This window comes from Strix aluco, chromosome 22, assembly GCF_031877795.1.
Source record: "Strix aluco isolate bStrAlu1 chromosome 22, bStrAlu1.hap1, whole genome shotgun sequence".
NCBI classification, from domain to species: Eukaryota; Metazoa; Chordata; class Aves; order Strigiformes; family Strigidae; genus Strix; species Strix aluco.
This window is the reverse complement of record NC_133952.1, coordinates 2,847,693-2,867,967: the sequence shown is the minus strand read 5'-3', so window position 1 is coordinate 2,867,967 and position 20,275 is coordinate 2,847,693. Positions and strand designations below refer to the sequence as shown.

At 44.7% G+C, this 20,275-nt stretch overlaps 2 protein-coding genes across 5 annotated transcripts in view; both read right to left on the bottom strand.

Moving 5' to 3' along the window:
- Nucleotides 1-8,019, bottom strand: part of SSU72 (SSU72 homolog, RNA polymerase II CTD phosphatase) — a 28,903-nt gene extending 20,884 nt beyond the window's left edge. The window contains exons 1-2 of the mRNA XM_074848403.1: nt 7,836-8,019; nt 625-768 (exon numbers count right to left, since the gene is read on the bottom strand). Of these exons, the coding sequence (XP_074704504.1) occupies nt 625-768; nt 7,836-7,915 (224 nt within the window). The 5' untranslated portion in view covers nt 7,916-8,019. The remainder of the gene's footprint in view (nt 1-624; nt 769-7,835) is intronic.
- A 2,734-nt stretch (nt 8,020-10,753) lies between these two features.
- Nucleotides 10,754-20,000, bottom strand: FNDC10 (fibronectin type III domain containing 10). 4 transcript variants are annotated; one of them, XM_074848297.1, is made up of 3 exons: nt 18,920-20,000; nt 13,414-13,571; nt 10,754-10,904 (listed from the first exon to the last, which is right to left on the bottom strand). In XM_074848297.1, exon 1 carries the CDS (start codon nt 19,965-19,967, stop codon nt 19,302-19,304), a length of 666 nt encoding a protein of 221 aa, XP_074704398.1. In that variant the 5' UTR covers nt 19,968-20,000; the 3' UTR covers nt 10,754-10,904; nt 13,414-13,571; nt 18,920-19,301. The 4 variants fall into 4 exon arrangements, 3 of the variants coding, with proteins under 3 accessions (XP_074704398.1, XP_074704397.1, XP_074704400.1); XR_012626117.1 differs by lacking the exons at nt 10,754-10,904; nt 18,920-20,000 and adding exons at nt 11,534-11,693; nt 14,492-14,586; XM_074848296.1 differs by lacking the exon at nt 10,754-10,904 and adding an exon at nt 11,534-11,693.
- Nucleotides 20,001-20,275: the final 275 nt, after the last annotated feature.

Genomic DNA, 20,275 nt, shown 5'->3' with positions numbered 1-20,275 from the left:
TGCAGTTTGACATTAGTCATGGTTTTAAGTAATGTGCATAACCTTGATCACCTCTGCTCTCCAGGATTAAATACGTTATTGGGCTCTCCTATGTGCATTCTCTATAATATACTATAGGATTTTTTTCAGTGCACAGATCAAATCACGTACCAAGAAATTCTCAGTGAGAAGGGTGAGGTCTTTAATGAAAGGTATCCTCTCTCCCAGAGAAAGTATACTGTAAACCTTACCTGTCAGTTTGTCTGAGCTAAATACAACATTAATGTCGAGGTGGTCGCTCTTCACATATCCATTATCAGGACAGTCTTTGCACTGAGAAAATATGATCCACAGTGCAGTGGAGGTAATGGACAATCTGTGATAGTATTAACGTGCTTTCATTCAAGAGCTAAACATGTTAACACACTACAAAGAGCATTTTGAATGCGTGCATTGTAACTCAATAGCAATTTACAAGGGAGCATTAGAGGCCCATTGTAAAAAAAACCTCCTATAAACTTAAAACATTTTAAGTTCGCCAGTCAAGCAACTATATATTCCTAACGCATAATGTCAAATAATGAATTACACCTTTCAAGGATGAACCATATTGGATTTTTTAAAAAGGCCACGCCACAGGGATACAGTTCTTTGTCTTTCCTAAGCAGATCATTGTACATCTGATCATATGTTGTTTTGAAATCATAAACATTCGGCTTGTCCGGTGCTGGTCCTGGCAGTTTCACATGAGTCCCCGTTCCAAAGGATCGGACACTGAATCCTCGTTTGCTGAAAGACAGAGGGGAAGGAGGGGGGGAAAAGGCAATTAGACTGGATGGACTTTAAACACCAGAGTGCTGAAATACACATACTGAATTTTAAAAACATCTCTTAGTAATCAGCCAAATAACCACCAAACAGTTGGGCAACTCTTATCGACTAAATTGCCAAACATACCCAATGTGCGTATTTCCTTGTGGTTACAATCGAAACTCACACACCATTTCTAAAGTAGCACTGATATTTTATATGAAATTTTCTTAGAATTATGGTACGTCGCATTTTGGATACTTCTTTTGTGCTTTCAGGCATCCTGGATTTGCAACAAGCACACGTTCTGTGTTCACTCTTGGACAACACCGTACAGGCAGAGGTGTTTTTGTCTTGATGTAAGAAAGTAAGAAACAGTACCAACCGATCAATACTTATGTATTCTGCTGAAGTTGCTGGGTTAACTACATTGTTCCCCTCACTATGTTGCCAAAACTATCTCTAGTGTAATTTAATTAGCTCAGTACAAACATTTGTGTGCCTGGCACTTTTCTCAAGTGGACTGAAAAACATACTGTGTAATTACCTTTACATAAGCAGGGCAGATATTCTGCTGACTGGTACCTAAAACTCTTGGGTAAGCCAGGGATAGCTTCATTCCATTCTTATGAACTACCTCTTTAATAATTATAATTAAAAAAAAAAAGGCAGGAACCTGCTTGTCTTTAGGGGTAATGCCAAAATGTTCTTTCTGATTCACCTAAATACACCTACTTGAACCTCAACAAATCCTTCACTAATATTAAGAAACATTACAATGTATCTGCTGAATAAGACAACCAAAGAGAGATTGTTTTCTGGTGGGCTAATGGACAAAGTTACATGGTAAAATACTCTCGCTATTGTCCAGAATGCTGAAACATTTGGCTTTATAATGACAATCTGAAACAGGTCAAGACCACAGCTTAATCTCATTTTTTCAAGGACTCACACTTTCAGCTTCAGTGATTTAGCAGAGACTACTAAAGAGCAAGCAATGTTAAAACAAAAAGCAAGCAAAAAACCCAACACCTGCACCTCACCCTCCCCTGAATATAAATAAAAAAAAATAATTGTAGACCCTTATTCTGAGAAGAGCAAACAGGACACTGGGAGCCAGTGCAAGAGTCACACCTTGACTCCTTGGTCTTCACATAAAAGATACCCAGGAAATTCAGCAGAAGACACCAATTAAAATTGCATGTTTGCCTTCAAATGGCATCTTCGAAGTGATCCAAAAAGCTCCTACGCAGAGACTAACAGCGATCAAGCTTTGTCCCAAGCTCAAACATTGCTATGCAATTATCAATAGTGTTATTTCATTTAATTCGTCCTACTGGAACATAGCCCCTCCTTTCTCTTTTCTTGCTTCACTATACTTTTCCTTCCAGCAACTATTTATAGGTTCCTATTTCTGTAAACAGACAGGATACATGGTGATTTTTTGCTTCTTTCTGCAAGACTAATGACTGAAAACGGATACAAGTGGAAAAAAAGTGCAACTCTTTCCCCCTCCCAGCCCTCCGTCACATTAACAGTGACTCATAACTGCACCAATTACATTTAGTTTATTTTCCCTGCAATATTTCCAGACCCAAGTTTTTATTCTACTGCTTCTACTGGACATGGAGAGCCATAACATGTATAGAAGAAATTGCAGTGCTAGAATATTAATGTTTCATACTGATGTTTTTCCAGGTGTCTCACTCTTCTTTCCTTTCTATATCTATCACTTGAAGCTATTTTTGCTAAGAATTTTAACACCAACTAACTGCAAAATACTGGACTTTGGCACCTTGCACTTTCTGCCGTTTTTCCTTCTCTCCACGTTACTGCAAAGCACTAATGTTAAGACAGAAAAGTATTTTCTTCTATGCTTTCCTCTTAATTTTTCCTTTATAATGTTATTCTCTGAAATAGGTCTTCTTTGATCACATGCATTAAGAAGTCCATCTCCAACTGTCGGAAGCATCCTTGAAGTCTGCATGATCTCATATAAAGCAAAACAGAAATCTTCATTTGAAGTTTCACAGATCAAAAATTTGTGCCTCTAATGCATGTGACCCTTTGAAAATTGCTTCCCTGAATGGCTGGAATATGCATTTCTCACATGGAATTCCATGTTCTGACACTAGCAGTTACCAGGGTAGAACTTTTACACTATTTATGCACCGGGTGTATTATTATGAAATATTCTGAAAATGTTTCAACACATTTCTTGAAACAGCTGGGGGGGTGGAGAAGAGGGAAGAAAACCTGCACAGAACCATTATTCAACAGAACCTGATTTTATAAAGCAGCTGGACAGACCTAGTTTAGCAAGCCATCAAATATCTGTTGTAATGTGGCAGAGCCTTTTAACAATTAAAATTTCCTACAAGACAATGTATATCTAGTATTTGTTCTTGGCCTAGCAGAACTACCCAGGAGATGGAAAATAATGAGCTTCAATTTTACCATAAACAGTAAGATATACTAATATACTATCCTAGCATTGATTTCTGAAAATGTAAAGTTTAAACATTAACAGACCTGTAAATGTGAAATTTCAGGAAGCTGTTTCTATTAATGCTATTAAGAACAGTGTATATAAACTATCAATATACTAGGTACAAATATAAGCCAGTATACAGATCCCATTTTCAGCAAGTATGCTCAGCTCAGTTTAAGTCCAAAGCTCCTGACAGTGAGATCACATGCACTACTCACATGCCCATGAGTTTATAGACTTAACTGAAGCACCTGAAAAGAGTCATTGCATTTCCCTCCAAAGAACGTCAGAGCTCTTTGCAAATATTACTCATCTTGGAAACAACTGCTGCGGAAAGCAGAGATCAACATGGGACTACACTAACAAAGCACTAACACACAACAGAGTTGTGTCTGAGAGGAGAAATAAATATTAATCCATGCAGATTGAGAGATGCACTTTTATGCACACCTTTCTTCTATTTCACTGTTATTTTGGGTTCTCACACATGCTTACTACATTAAGGTATTTGTCAGCTTACTGTAAGGTCATAACAGTACAGCTTCTCTTCTTACAATGGCCAGTAATAAGTATTACTAAACATTAAAGCAAATGCAATAAATCCTGCAGCACCACTGCAGATGGAAGCGGTAAAGATTTTCAGAGGACAAATCACTAATACATCCCCTTCCACAACATGTAGCAGGGAAATAACTAGCAACAGTGCCCTCCTTGTAGACCATTTTGAAAATATCTTATGCCATTCAAACAATATGAAAAAAAAAGACAAAAAACAACAAAAAAAACCCCAGTTAAACAGCAGGAACACATACGTTGTTAACTAATCTTTAAAACATTAACAACTTGTCATAATTTGCATTATCACTGATAAGCTGTCAAATGAAAATGCTTTAACATAAAAATGTTAAACCATTTCCTTCTTCTTGAGGGCTTATTAATACAATTTAAGACTCCTCTGATTAAGCAATACAAATTTCAGTACCTCACTGCATTTAGCTGCTGACAGATAATGCCAGCAGAGAAACTGTGACTAGTGACTTACGTAAACTGCAAGGGTGCAACTTAAGTTCTCTTACGTGGTCAGTGTTGAAGTACAAATCATAACATCAACATGAAATTTAAGTTTCAGCTGCTATGGTTTCAATATTTAAATCTGTTTACTGCCACTAAAATATCTCATATTCACACTCCTAAATTCTTAACACACTTAGTTTCCTAAAACAAAGGAATATATATGTAACTTAAGCGCATCTCAGTATCCTAAAAGTTTTCATTACCAGTAGTGACAGAGCCCCTGAGCTCAGTGGACTGAGATACGGTATCTACACCTTAAGAGCCTGAAAATACAAAGTTACCAGAGCACTTCCTATACACTGGGAGAGTTTGAAATAACAACTTCCTTTTAAAGGCCATCAGTGTACTATCAAATAAATATACACAAATGGTAATGTCAAAGCTGCTGTATAATAAAGTTTGGTAATAGGTTACCCTTCCACCTTCCTCTTTTATGTTTAAAGGGGAACCATGGTCTGAGTCTGCATACTCTATGGGGAAAAAAAAAAAAAAAAATCTCTACACAAATTCTATTCTTAAAAGCAAGAAAAGTAGGATGAGTAAGATGTGACCTAGGGACTGGCTACAGGTGGACATCCAGTCTGACAGCTTTTAAGGAAGGACTGTGTCTTTCTGCATAGTCCTTACTGCTTTTCCTCTTTTCCATTTGCTTTAATGTCTCAACACACCCTATGGTGATGGTAACTAATCTATCAACAAACTTCAGAAGACCTTCGTCTGACTTCTGTTGGAAGATTAGAACAAAAAGTTTAAAGCCTGGTTAATTAGAAAATACGCAAACACACTACAAAGGAAATGGAAACTGTACTGAACCAAGGCAACACCAGAAACTAGCAGACTTATTATTGAGATACAAAAAAGATCTAATGTATATGTTTGTTTTCCAGAGGCATAATTGGCAGCACAGAGATACTGTAAGGATGAATGAAAAATTCAGGTTGGCAGGTGAGACTCATTGCAAACCCTTTTGGAATGAACCACTGCAATTTAAAAGGACAAAAAGTTTTTAAGTGTCCAAAAAAAGTAACTCTTATTATCTGGTATGTTAAATTTAAAGAAAGAAAGGAAAATAAACCAAAGCAAACACACACCACCACCGCCTCCAAAACTGCTGAAGTATGCAAAGAAAGTATGTATTACAATTTTGCTTTTCTCAGTCCAAGACAGAGAACACAGGATGTTATAAAATGTAAGTACATTAAGATGTTAAATCAAGCTCGTTTAAACCACTTCATACATTTCATGCATTAAAAAGGATAAACTACTAAGAAGAAACATAAAAGCAAGAAGTGGTGGACTGCAGGTACTTCCAACAAAAGCCCACCTGGTAAATCGAGTATGATTTTAGATGTTACACGTAGAGGGCTAAATTTTATGTTTTATAAACGCATCACAAGTTAAAACCAGACATTTCTGCAAGATCATTTTCACTTCAAAAGGAAGTACCATACAATTAAGTTCAAGTTTTAGTAGGCACTAGGTAGGCCTAGCATTTGGAAAGTTAAATAAGAGTGCCTTACTGATAGCTTCCTCTACAAATTGAAGAATGGAATAAGCACAGTTACTCAAAAATGCTACATGAAAAATTTGTCTTAACTAAAACCTGTAATTCATTAAAACACTGAACAGACAAGAGAATTCTGAAGCCTGACATTACAGAGATCTAAAAGACTCATCAAATTTAAGACAAACACTTCACCAAAAATTTAATTTTTACACATTTCCTAGCATAAGTATTTTCCAAAAAAAGCCTATATAAAATACTTATGCAAGATCCTAGGCTACACATTACAAAGCATTGTTTATGAATCTTCATTAATGTGTTCAACACTGCAGGCTGGACGCCAGGCTTTGTTTTCAAAGTCACCTGCAGTTCTACAGAATATGTATCCTTTGAAGTCTTGTAACCCCTTAACAAAATACCTTAAAGTTTCATAATACCTCAATTTCTTCCTAACTCTTTCTCTTTTAATCATGTGTTCTTTCAAACTGCAGTGCAACATACAGCAAGACATTGCCCTGAATTGGCAAAGCACACTGGCTTTGAGCCAATGCAGACATTTTACTGAAGTTTACTGGCAAATGACCATTCTCACTGCATGGGCTAGTTATTTCTTTACACAGCATCAGCAATTAATCTCTATTTTGCCATTTATGCTATTGTTGCTGTAATTACACAGGATGTTGCTGAAAATAAACATTTTCCAAATGCATACATTTTGTTAATTTTTAATTAAAAGCTTAAGGGAGAAGAGGCTTTGAAAAAACATTTCCCTGACACATTTACCAGAAGGACATCAGTCACACCGGAAGTGATTTATTTCTTCTGCAAAAACAGAGGAAGAAAAAGGCTAGACATTAGAAGTCAATTTAACTTCATCCTTAGTACTCAGGTTTCAATTAAAAGTCAGTTCCAGTATTACTAGCAGAAAAACAACAGAAGAGCATCCTTCCCACCCCAAGCAGCTATTGGTAACATCATGTTTTCTGATCCCAAGTTTAAGCATTAACAGCATCATATGCTGCTCACAGTAAGATGGCTGCCAGGCCAGATGCTTCTGTTATTTATTCCTTTCAAGGCTGTTGTTTTTATTTAAATGTAGCATACTATTTACACATAGTTGTTTGGCTTACTGTACTAGCAATATGTATGTTCTAATGTGGATGTTACTTTGCATAGCTTTAACAACAAAACAAAAAAAAACCCCACAAAAAATGCTTATCGTGTTGCTGCAGTGCATAGGGAAGATTTAGGAACATGATTTCAGGCAGATCAGGTCTCTCCTGTCCGTCAGTCTGTCCCCAGTCTATCCTCCCCCTTTTGAATTCAGGCAAGCTGAAGATACTTGCAGTGCTACAAAGATGAACCCTCATAATCTCAAAGATATTTTAACTTTCTGAACCAAACACTTTGTCCCGATTTCCTGCAACAAGGCTCCCTTTCAGGGCATAGAGCGGTTCCAGTCTTCAGATGCATTAAAGGGGGGAAAAAAAAAATAAAAGCAGAGAGAAAAGGAGCATTGCAGTTTTCAGATGCCGAGAAGCGGGAGCTGTTCTGCGCCTGTCGAATCCGCCAGTTCCTCTTTTGCAGCACTGGATCCGGAGGTCCGCCAGCGACGGGGGAGCAGACCCCACCGCACCGACCTCTCCAGCGAACCCAGCCCGGAGCAGGCTCCGGAGGAGACGAGGCGCAAACAGGATGAAGTCCCCAAGCCCGTGGGCCTCGCAGGGTGCGGCGCGGGCCCCGAGCACGGCCTCGGGCCGCAGCCGTTGCGGCGCCCCGCTGCCCTGACAGCCCGCTTGAGCCCAGCTCCAGGGCAGGTGAGGCAGGCAGCGCCCGCTCCACAGCGGCCGGGGAAGGGGCCCTGGTGCGGCCCGGAGCGCCCAGGACGCCCTGGCGGGGCCCGGCGGCGGGCGGGCCGGGCCGCACCGCGCTGCCGCCGGCCGGAGGAAGGAAGGGAGTCGGGCAGGCCCTGGTTACCTGAGGATGTTGTGCGCCTCCATGCTGCGGTTCTGGTTGCTGGAGCACACCACGGCCACGCGGAGCGGCGAGGAAGGCATGGCGGCGCAGGGAAGAGCCCCGGCTCCCTGCCCGCGGCTCCCAAACCCTCTCGGCCCCGGCCGCGGCTCGCACAAAATGGCGGCGGGAGCGCGGCGGCGGGCGGTGCCGGGACGTGTCACCAGGGCCGCGCCGCCCCGCCGCGGCCAACCGCGGAGCGGGCGTCAGCGGGCGGAGGCCGCCGCCTACCATCGAGAGCGGGGCGGAGCGGCGGCGGCGGGGGCAGCGCGCCGCCGGCCATAGAGCCGGAGCGGGGGAGCGCCGCCGGCCCGGCCCGCAGCTCCCCCGCGCCTGCCGAGAGGCCGGTCCCCAGCGCGGAGAGACCGCAACCCGCGAGGGCTCGGGTGTTCGCAAAAGCGAACTGGGCGTTTAGCCTGAATCCCTGAATCCTGCCGATTGCTCGGGCTGTTAAACCAAAGATACCGCCGAGCTTGTCAGCCGCTTATGGAGAGAGAAGGGCCACCCAGGTTCTGCTCGCCCACGGGACAGCCCGCTATTAGCACACAGCCTCTTATTCCTAAATGATAACACTTTGTCCCGACGGACTGTTCAGCCACCAGATGTTCTCCACCGCTGCTGTTCCAGCATTAAACTGGGGGGGCAGAGAAAGGCACTGGAATGAAACTACCTGGGGGCTGGTGCAAAACAGGGAGTAGCTGTGAGGAAAAGCCCAGCTTTGCTATTAATCACCATTAAATGCTGCGGATCTGTACTACTCTCTACCGTCAACAAGCACACGTGTACAATATTTTACTGGATAAACATTCACCCAGGTTAAACATAAACATAGGGATGTAGAAAATGTCCCATGACGTACCCGTCTGGGTGAGCGCTGTCACAACTAACCATGGCCTGGTACCGTTCCTGTATAAGCAGGTGGCTCTGAAAGAGTCGAATACAACAGCTAGATCCCAGCAGAGACAGCAGCAGCTTCTCGATTTAGTACTTCTAGAGTTCAGAAGAGTCCTGGGCACAGGTACACATGTGCTATTAGGATCCATCTACACGTGCCAGAGAGAAATGTAACAATTTGCTGTGAGCACAACAGGTGATACATTCTAATCACCCTCAGCTCCAAGTCCCCTAACTCAGCTGCTAGACAACCCTGTCTCATTTAATACAGAGACAAGTTTCCAACATCCAGAAAGAAATTACCCCAAATTTACAATGTAAAGTCTTGTGTCTTCCCATCTCCTTCCAAATATGCCCTATTTCCATACTTCACACCCGTATGATTCCCATTTGCCTGGCAATGTAAGCCACACACTCCACTATTTTGTTTTCAGAATGCGGTTCGAGCAATGGCTTTTTTTCCTGAAAAGCAGTCTTCTGGCCAGTTTTCGTTCTCAGCACTAGGTGGCAGCCAAAGGTTGCAGTGGCTCCGCTGGGCCGGGCCGTGGGCGAAGGATCCGGAGAAGCAGCGTTTGGATGCGGGGATGAACCATCCCTGAGAAGTAAATTGGGTCGACACCTGATCAACCCCATCTCCATGTCTGTGCCCAGAACACTGTGCTGAGGACTCTGGATGAGGCAGACACGCTTTTTTATGCTTAGTCAGGGAATTCTGCACTTTAGGAGTAAACTCTCATGCTTTTACTGAAAAGCGTTCAAATACGAATGGCCAAAACTAGGAGTTATTTCTGTACCCCCTGACTGGTGAAATGCACCGATTTCAGAAATGTTTTGCTCACATACAGGTTAAAATGGTCATGGTACTCCTTGCTCGCCCCAGACCAATTCCATTTTTCTCTGAGGCTTTCTTCATCTTTTCCTGTTTCCACATCCTTGGGCTTTCCCACCTTGGCTTACTGGCACTATTGCAGCTGACTCCAGCACTCTTCAGTGCTGGAAAAATGGGACAGCTAGGAGAGATGAGAAACCAAGGCTTCAGCAGGACAGAGAGGTTTCCTCCTTCATTCCAGAAAAGGTCCTTTTAGAGCAGTGAGAGGACATTAGCAGATCGGTGAGGTGGCAGCTTCTCTCTTGGAGTATGTAAGGACATTTTTGCTGTCAGTGCAGAAAACAAAGGAAACCAACTCCAACTTGAATGCGCACAGACGCTGAGTACGGAAGTTGTCTGTTAAAATTCAACGCCATGACAATGGCCATGTGCTCTAAGCACAAGTCTGGTCCATCTCGCCGCAGTTCCAGGGCTGAGCGTGGAGCTGAGAAACTGTTGGGTGCCGCCGAGTTAACATAACCGGAGGGAAGTGAATAGTAGTAACAAGAGAGATTGCATTAAGCAGAGACCTGCTCCCCACCTACTGACAATTCCAAAATGAGGAAAGTGAAAGAATGCTCTTCACTAGAAATCTCCCATTGATGCTACTTTGTGCCAGAGCTGGTTGCATAGGCCCCAAGCTGCATCACAGCCAGGATAAATGCTTGGAAATGACTTTTTCTCATGGCCCTCTAGCAATATTTATCTGGTCTCAGCCAGAATGAATTTCTTGTCAACTACCTACTATGAACTGTGATCTGAGAGCAACTGTGACAAAATCGATTTGATATTAAAATGGGAGCAAGTTAAATGGATCCATCAAGATGCTAAGTGCTTCTTGCCAAGGGAACAAGCGTCTTTACATTCTTGCTGAATTCAATATAGCCATTGGACAATTAATATTTTACAGGATCGGGGTCTTAAAAAGTACTCATGAAATTTGGAACTGTATTAAAATGGCGACTGGGGTCTCATCTTCTTTCTGCCTCGCTCTGAATACAAGATGAAACAACTAGTAGTGGTGGAATTAAAAACTTTTTGATTATCATGTGGGAACAGCTGTCTAGATCCCCAGTCTGTTCTTCAGATAGTTGCTCACATCATCACTCCACACAGACCTCAGATGCTCCAGAAGCTCTGGCCATGAAGTTGGATCCGTTTAGCTCTGAGATGGTTCGTATCAGGAACGTGCAGTTCACAGGGTGGGAAAGGCATTAAAGATTTAGATTCATTAATATCAGGGTGCAGCTGGTGTGGCCTCTGGGGCTACTCTGTTCAGGGGACAGTATCAGGAAGGGAAAGGTTTTACTATTCTGTAACTATAAGTTTCATCTTTAGGGGGATACTCATTTTAAGTGCTTAACTTCAGGTATTCTGAATTCTCCCCTATCACAAAAAATTTCCTCTGACCACTACTTTATATGAAACTTTTGCATCTAATGGTGATCTTCTGAATCATCACCCAAATTAGGCTCCAAAAGCAGCCTAAGACAGATGGTATGTCCGCTGCTACGGCTGCCTCCAGGCCGAGCACGGTACGTACCAGCCCTCTTCTTCCACTCCCGGGTCAGCCACACCCTCTGAGTTTCAAAGGGCCACCTCAGTCCCCTCCAGAGCAATTACAGTGGAGTTGCTGACAAATGAAACAAATTTAGTTACACTCTAGTAAATCAGTGTCACATTCCAGCAGACCCAACAAGCTGCCATCAAGACTGCACACAGCAGGGCAAGCTATTTGCCATGTATTCCTATGACAGGAAATTTGTAATATAATGGGAGCGTTATATACAAGGACTATTAAAGAATAGTCCAGTTAACTGTTATTTAATTTTCATTCTAATTCTTTTCAGTATTTATTAGTTTACCATTGATTTGTTCTAATAGAGAACTGAGACTCCTACCCTTGTAAGCTTTATTAAGTAAAATACATCATTAGAAAGAGGTCGGCAGAGATGAAACTCTGGAAGTACTTGGGAAGCTGAACTGAATATGACTCCTGCTCCATTTCAGGAAGGCAAAAGAAGAGTGAGAGCTGAAGTAAATATGTAGGACTTAGGCCCCTAAAGAAAATGACAATAAAGAATTCTTATGAGCTGGAGAGGATCAATAGAGATCAATACTGCCTGAAAATAAAAGCCAAATTCCTAAACAATACTATCCCAGTGATTAAAGAGCAAAAATTAAATTGGAAAAATCCCTGCTTTGTCTACAAAAATGAAAAATCTTTATAAGAAAAGAATATCTGTTAGGACATTTACAAATGAGCTTTTCCTTAAGGTGTCCACAATTATTTTATACAAACATTTCCAGAAACCTTGCTCCAAAGACAAAAGCTCCAGATACACCTCTAATATTATTGTATGCTGGAATTAACAACTCAAAACACAAAGCTTGCAAAGGTGAGATTACACAGGGCAGACAAATTTAGGACATATATATTCCAAAAGCAAGAACCAAAATAACCATCTCCTGCTGCGTTTATCCCAGGAAAATTTTTATTGCAATAGAGCAGAAATCTGGGACACGGAGACCCAAGATAATTGCCCATTGGCTGCGGTACTCACATGCCTTTGCTTGATCTTAAAAAGTACCCCTAGAGAAACACGGTCCAACAAAGGATATGTGAGCAAAGTACCTCCACCCTTATGTGGGGAAATGAAAAAACAACAAAATTCATAACCTCAAAATTCAGAGGCAGCAGGAATACAGTGATTAAAGGAAGGAGAAGATAACAGGCCATAAGACAAAGTAACCAGCTGAATGTATCTCAGGAATTTTCCTCACACATAACTTAGAGCTACAAAAGATAAAACATCTACAGGCATGTTTTCACACAGATTTTTCAGCTGCGTTATAGAATAAAAGGAAATACAGAAAATAAGACAAAGACTAATGACAGATAAAATCACACCAAAAATGGAACACAAAGGAGACAATAAGAACAGTATCTTAAAACAGCGGTGCAGAAACCAGGAAACAAAATACGATTCTTGGTGAAAAAAAGTATTCTAGTGGTTTTGATTTATAAAAAGCTTAAATAAAATCTATAGAAGGAGTTAGGAAATAAATATACAAAAAGAGACATTAAACACAAGAATAAAACCCAAATGTCTTCTCAGAAGAGAAAAAAGACCTCATTGCAGCACCAGCTCCAGCCAATCTCAAACACTAATGCCTCCCGTTCTCCCACAGGGAGAGGTACACAGCTATACCCAGCCCACTGCAAGGCGGCCGATGCTTTGACCCTAGAGGTCTTCACAGCTCCTCTCCGGGTGCAGACACGGCATGCACCAAGGCTGTGAAGCCTCAGGCCACACACCTGAGGTACGGGTGGGCCCTGTGGAAATAACTGCCACCCAGGCATGAAGCCCCGTGAGCAGACACCTCGACCCTGATTACAGAGCAGGCTCTCGCCTCAGGGTACCAAGGGCCTAGAAATAGGGAGTTCGTGGCTTTCACCCTGCTGACGGGGAGCCAAGCTATGCAGGCTGGCATCGTGTGGCATAGTGCCATCAGTGCAGAGACCAGGACCCCACTTACTAGGCGGCCCCACGGCTCAGGCCTCTCAGGAGCTCCTGCTCCCCAAGAAGATGGATGGCGGCATGGTGACTTCCACCCTTCTTCCAGGGTCGTCACTCTCAGTGGTCACAAACAGCTGCAGCACAGCAAAACGCCAACTGAGCAGAGACCACGGCCCTCATTACAGGGAGGCCTCACTGCTCTGGGCAACCAAAGGGTGTGGGAGCACCAGGTAATGTGGATCTGCACCCCAAGGCCTACCTTCAGAGAAGTGCCACTGTCTGGGGTCTTTCTCCTCCATCTTCCAGGACTTGCATCACTGGCCTCGTAAACAGCCTGCAGATTCTTCTCACTTGTTGCTTGCAGTTTCTCAAAAGCCTTCCTCATCTTGCTCACTTCTGCATGGCAGGAGCAGGGAACTGGGAGCAAGAGCAGTACAGGAGACCAGATCAGAACATTGAAGAAACAACTCTATTCCTCAGTCCAGCTGAACCTCACTTAGCGAGGCAGGACTCTGCCTGCCCAGGAAGGGGTGCTTTCTCTCTCCTCAGCGCTTCCTAAAAATATTTTCTGCCCTCCCATTAATATTTTTTTTTCTCTCTGTGCTTTCTGAGAAATTCTCTCCCCATTATCACCTCAGCACTTCCTGAGAAAAGCTTTTCCTTTTGCTCCCCTGAGCACTTCTCACAAATGTCTTTCAGCTCTTTCCCTTTAGTGCTTCCCAGCTAATTCTTTCCTCCCTCCCCTTGCGCTTTGTACAAAAGCCTTTTCCCTCCATCACTTTCCACAGAAAGTCTTTCCCACCACCTCTTTGACATTTCCCTGCAAAACGTCTCCTCCCTCATACATCCAGCACTTCCTGACCCTCCCTCCCCTCAGCACTTCCAGCGGAGCCTTTTCCCGGTTCAGCACCTTCAGCACCTGCTCACACAACCCGTCGCTCTCAGAATCTTGCACAAAAGTTTCGCCCTCCCCCAGCACGTCCTGGGAAAACCTCCCCCTCTTCCCTTGCACTTCCCATAAAACCAAAAACCTTTCCTCACTATTCCCTCGACTTCCCCGACAAAATCCTGCCCTCTCCCTTCCCTCAGCCCTTACGGCAAACCGCTCCCCTCTCCTCAGATCTTCCCGCCTCACGTCTCGCCCGCCGCGCGCAGATGAAGCCAGCCCGCGTTTCCCGCCTAAACGCGTCCCCTCAGCGCTTCCCGAGAAAAGCCTTTCCCCCTTCCCTTCCTCAGCGCCTGCCTCTCTCCCGGCAAAACGTTTTTTCCTTCTTTTCCTTCGCCGCTCTTCAGCATAGCCCGCCCATGTTTCTCCCCTCTGCGTTCCCCACTGAAACCTGTTCATCTTCCTCTCAGTCCAGCCTGCAAAAACCTCTTGCCTTGAGCCTCCCCTCAGCCATTCTTACTAAACCTGCCCCGCCGGCTGCAAAGCCCGCTCTTCTGTTACTTCTTATTCTGCAAAGGCACCCTGCAAATCACCTGGTGGTTCTGGGACGTCCGGTTAGTGAATTAATTACCTGAATGTGTATGTCTACTTTTACAAAGGGTCTGTGGGTCAACGCCCAGAGATCTCCTCTGGAAAAGTCTTCACCAAAATCACTTCTGGAGGGGTTTTCTTGGCACATTGTATAAATGCTGTACGGCAGTGTGCCATTATTTACACTTCGGTAAAGCAGGCTTAAAATACTGCCAGTGAATTTTAAATGACAAGCCAAACACTGGGATATGAAGATTTCTGCACAAAACCCCCATTTTTTCAGGCGAAAACAAAACAAGGGGTTTGGGCAGTTACTTCCCAGATGAGATCAGACAATGTGTAAAGACAGGAGATGCACTGACCAGATCTATGATGAAGCAACACCAGTCAGGGTATATTTGCTCAGGCTAAAACTGCAAAAGACCCTGTCCAGGCATCACTGCTGTAATTCCTAAGCCTTTACCATGAATGTGACAGTTAACTGTTATCTGCCCCTTTTTTCTCCTTTCAGCCCACTCTTCCTAGCCTTGTCTTAAGAAAGACTAAATAGAGCAGCAGTTTGCAGTCTTGTAAGACTACAACTCCAGGTCTCCATGGAAGCAAAATACCAGCTTTCACTTGCACCTCCAAATAAAGCCAAGCAGCCTTTCCTTTTATGTACCACAAAAAATATCATAATGGAATTAAGAGAGATTCTTTGCCTGAGGCACAGACTGTTTCCTCCACAAGATTCAAAGTTGGGGTCAGGCTGAGCTTGAGCTGCTTACATTTAAGCAGTTGTTTTCCTCACATTTAGCACAGGGCAATGAAAAAAAGCTTGTTAACGAGCCTATCACTCTTCATTTTAACTCCTGCAGAAATGGATAAGGCTTTATATTTGTACTGGAAATTACCAGATAAACGCAGGACACCTAAGAGTGTACCATATGGATTTTTAATACCCAGGTACTTGTATAGTGATATGGAGAATGTGTAGTTGTCTCAGAAGCTATTTTCACTTTTTCCCAAAGCATTAGGTGGGTAACAGCCAGCTTCTTGGCAGTTCATTGCCACTTCTTTATCAGCATATTGCCACTTCTTTAATGCTCCATGGACAGGCCAGGATTGATTTTAACTCTACAAGGTACTCTGCATGTTTTGGGAATTGCTGCAAATACTGGATCTTTCTTTAACTGTGCAGTCTCACAAAGGCTTGTGGGGCTCAAATTAATATCAAGCCTATATACATGTATTTTTCCCCATTATTGCCAAAAAGAAATGTCTATACTTGTGATGGAGGAAATATCTATACTCAAGATGGAGGTAAAACCCCACAATTATCAATGCATCAGCAGATGTTTTGCTTAATGTCACATAAAATGAAATAGGGAATATTCTGATTTTCTTTACCAGACAGCAAGATGCTTTCAGTTAAAACTTATTCCACTGAAAATGAATGAGAAACTATGAGATATTATTTCCCACACCCCATTTATAATGTGTGGAAAGGAAAAAATTGATAAATAGAGAATTACAGAATTTCCTCCACCAGGAATTACATTCTTGTTCTACATATTTTGCTCTTGCTTGTCTATCCTCTGCCCATCATGCTGTTGCAACGCAATCCACAGAGACAGATGCATGAAGATGTGAGATGACTACAAATAACATCTCGTAGTATCTACTAGGTGCTGGTTTAGCAGGTAACTGTATCCTATCAATACTTGCAGAGGTGTCTTATTGAAGAAATTCGGTGCTCAGTTTCCTCAGACTTACATCAGTGTTACCGCAATGAACAGTCCTGGCTGCACACAAAATTAAGTAGCTTGAAACAAAGATGGATTTAGGAGCTAAGGGCAGCCTCATTCAAAGGTCAAATAGGGATCATTTATATTCAAAACCAAAGACACCTGGCTACCATAATTAATGGGTTTAATGTTTTTCATATAAAACTTCACATCCGGCTTCCTCTATCTGAAAGACTGAAGTGATCATCTTGAGTATCGTGCCTCTTTTGCCCCTGCTGTTGGACATGTAGATCACGAGCTTGTTGTACCAGGTGCTGTGACTTCCTGCTTGATAAGAATATTTTAGGCTGGACCAGATGATCTCTCGAGCCCAAGTCTTTTTTTTTTACAACTACAGACAGTACCGTGATCAAGTTCGGGCAGCAGAACGGCTTGCCCAGAGAGGTTGTGCAGTCTCTGTCCCCAGAGGTTTTCAGGGCAACACTGGATACGGCCCTGAGTGACCCAGTACGATCTCCCAACTGACCCTGCTTTGAACAGCAGGCTGAATTAGGTGACCTCCAGAGGTCCCTTCCAACCTGAACTACCCTGTGATCCTATAGTCTAAACCTCTAGTAAACAAAAATCAAGTACTCAGAGAATAAATCTCTGTTCATTTTCCCATTAATGTTGTCATAATTTTACAGTAGGCAATGGAATATCATTATGACCAGTCTTTGGGCCGATTTGCTCACTTTGAGTCGAACAAGATCTTGAACCATTAAATATTTGTGATGTTTCCATTTCTTTTCATTATTCTCTTGATTTATTAAGGTCAACGCCAAGGTGGTACAGGGCTCATTATTTATACATTTAATTTTCACATCTGGCAATTCACGACAAGATGAAGAACAAAACAGTAACACTGGTTGACAGAAGCTGACAAGATATACAAAATCAGTGCCACTCTAATAGTCCTGTGCAGAACTGGCTACAGGAAAGACTGACTTGAAACCTTTAAAAGATCTTTGATCCAAATTTACTTTGTGTTTAAATTCACTGAAGTAAACCTCTAGATACAATTTGTTTTAATGTTCTTAAAAACTGATTGCCTTTTCTTCGAGCAGTCAATCTCCTTAGGGATAAAAAAAGAAAAATGACGCCATCGTCCTTCAATACCAACGAATGACACCATCTTCCTGTTACTGCGATGCTAGATACTGTCAGGCAAGCTAATAAAAAGAGAACACTGTAAAATTTATCATATGCTGCATGTGAGAAAGAAAAGAAAGCAAGAATAACAAACAGATAAAAGGTATTTCTGCCTGATGAAATACAGACCTCCAGTTTCTCAGCCACTCTCAAATTACTGAAGGGATTATGACTAGGACAAATACTGCATTTTATTAAGGATTCCATATACTTTCTATATTTACCCTTTACTAACAAGTTTCTACTTCACAAACTACTTTCACAAGGAAAAGCATACAGGTCGTTCACTGGTGATAAACATTTACACAAACGGATCACATGTGAAACTGATGTATTTTAACAGCAATACCCCCCTACAGAAGAGCTGTTCCCCTACTTTTGCTTTAGGTGCTCAGTTTGAGTGATATAAAGTCATTTTCTGTTACAGCAGTCAGCTACATACACCACCACCAAATAAAAACTAGCTCACTAAATAAATACCCGTCAGATGTGAACTGACTCTATTTTGTGTATATATTAAAGTTCAAGTAATGATCAGCCTAAGTTTGTGTTTTTTAAAAAAACAACCAACCGAACAAACCAACAACCACTAGTTTCAGAGACAAAAACGCTAGGGGAGATACACTTGTCTACGAAGACTACGGGAACAGATACACCAATATAAATGGGACAAATTCTCAGCACTAAGGCACAATAGAATTAATACTAGAATATGGCTAAAACCTTACTTACTACAGCATTGAGTGAGCAGTTAACGAGGAGTGTTCCTATGCTCAAAACGCTTGGCTACACCACCAGTGAGTTCTGTGTTTAAGATGCTTTTACCTTAGTGTAGCTGCACACAGCATTCCTAAAAGATGGGGTTTCAGAGGGCAGTGATGGTGCTCATTTACACTGTACTTACTTTATAATTAAGGATCGGTTCATACTTGCACAACAAAATAGAATTTTCATACTAGATTTGTCCCTTTAGCACCGCTCTTTGTGGAAACTACCAATAACGACAGTTCTAAAGGGAGAAAAGCAGGTTTAGTCGGTGTAGGATGTTGATGGTCACTCCAGCCGACCAGAAAGCCCCTGTTGTTTTGGACAGCGGCCAGTCTTGGTCTCACAATTTGTGAACAGCATAAGGCACGATACAAAACCCACTTAAGTCACAAGATTTAGGTGGGCTTTGGATCAAACACATGCTTAGTTATGGGTTTTGTGGTTCCACCGGTCTATTCTCCCACAAACTTTAAACAACATCCCCCCTCAGGAAAAAATTCAAGCACACGTCTAAGAGCAAAAGGGGATTTAAGCATAGGCTTAAAATAGGGGTGTTCTGGAGAGTCTTCTCAAACCAGCCCTCTAGAAGATCTGCCGCTTACGTTTAAAAACAGACACTTTTCTGGCACTTGTGGACCTTTGCCATTGCTTTTAATCCACTGAGATCCCACGAGGGCTCAGGCTGAAGAGCCACCCCAGGAGGAAGAAGAGCTCCAAACACTGAGGAAAACTCGAATCCTGCGAGTTTGGGAAAGGCAAACCCAAGACACCCCAGCGCTTCAAACGAGGCCTTGGGCAAAACCGCTGCGAGAGGAGTTGGGACCCCCTCTCCCCCTGCCCTGCAAGCCCGGGAAAGGCGGCGGCGGGCGCGCTGCAGGCCAACGGGCAGAGCCGGGGCGGGGCCCAGCCCGGCCCAGCCCGGCCCAGCCGAGCCCAGCCCAAGGCGTCGGTCCGGCCCCGAGTCCCGGGCCCCGGCGGGCAGCGCTAGGCGCGGCGCGGGGCGGTGGCGAGCGCCGGGCTCATGAGGTTCTCGGTGATGTAGGCCACCAGGAGACAGATGAAGACGAGCATGACGCAGATGGAGCCCCCCACGGCCGTCATGGCGACGACGATGTCCCGCATGGCCGCCGGCTCCACGCGGAACTCCACGCACTGGGCGGGCGGCGCGGGGCGCGGCGGCGCCAGGCGCGGCTGCAGGCAGAGGCGGTACCGCACGCTGCCGTGCGCCTCGGGCAGCAGGTAGTCGCGGCAGGCGGCGCCCAGCTCCACGCTGTCGCAGGGGAAGCGCGTGTAGGTGCCGTCCCAGGAGCAGTTGAGCGCGAAGCCGCGGAGGCCGGCGGCGGGGCGCGGCGGCCCCCACTGCAGCAGCACGCTGCCGTTGCGCAGCACGTTGGCCACCAAGGCGCCGCCCGGCGAGCGGTGGGCGCGGCAGGCCCGAGCCGCGCACTGGAAGCCGCGGGCCGGCGTGCGGAAGCAGAGCCGCCCGTCCGCCGCCCCCTCGGCCCCCACCTTGTACGGGCACCACGGCTGCTCCTCCGCCGCCTCCGGGCCGGCCCGCCGCGGCCAGGCGGGCGGCGCTGGCCCCCTCAGGGCGGGCGCCGGCGCCCCGAGGCAGAGCAGGGCGAGGAAGGGCGGCAGCAGGCTGGGCATGCCGGCCGCCGCGGCATGGAGCCGAGCCGCGGTGCCGGCGGAGGGCTGCGGCGCCCCGTGCGCCGGTTATAAACGCGGGGCTCCGCAGCCCTTCCGCCGGCCGCCAATGGAGAGGCGGCTCCGCCGTTAACTCTCGCTGGGCTGCGGAGCACCCGCCGCGATGGGCAGCGCACGGCGCCGCGGGCACCCGCTCCGCACCGGCCCCGGGCTGCGGGCGGGGGGGGCCGCAGCCCCCGGCGGGCCGTTCTCGGGGGGCCCCGGCCGCTGCGCACCCCGCTGAGGGCCGGCAGCTCAGCACCACCGCCCCC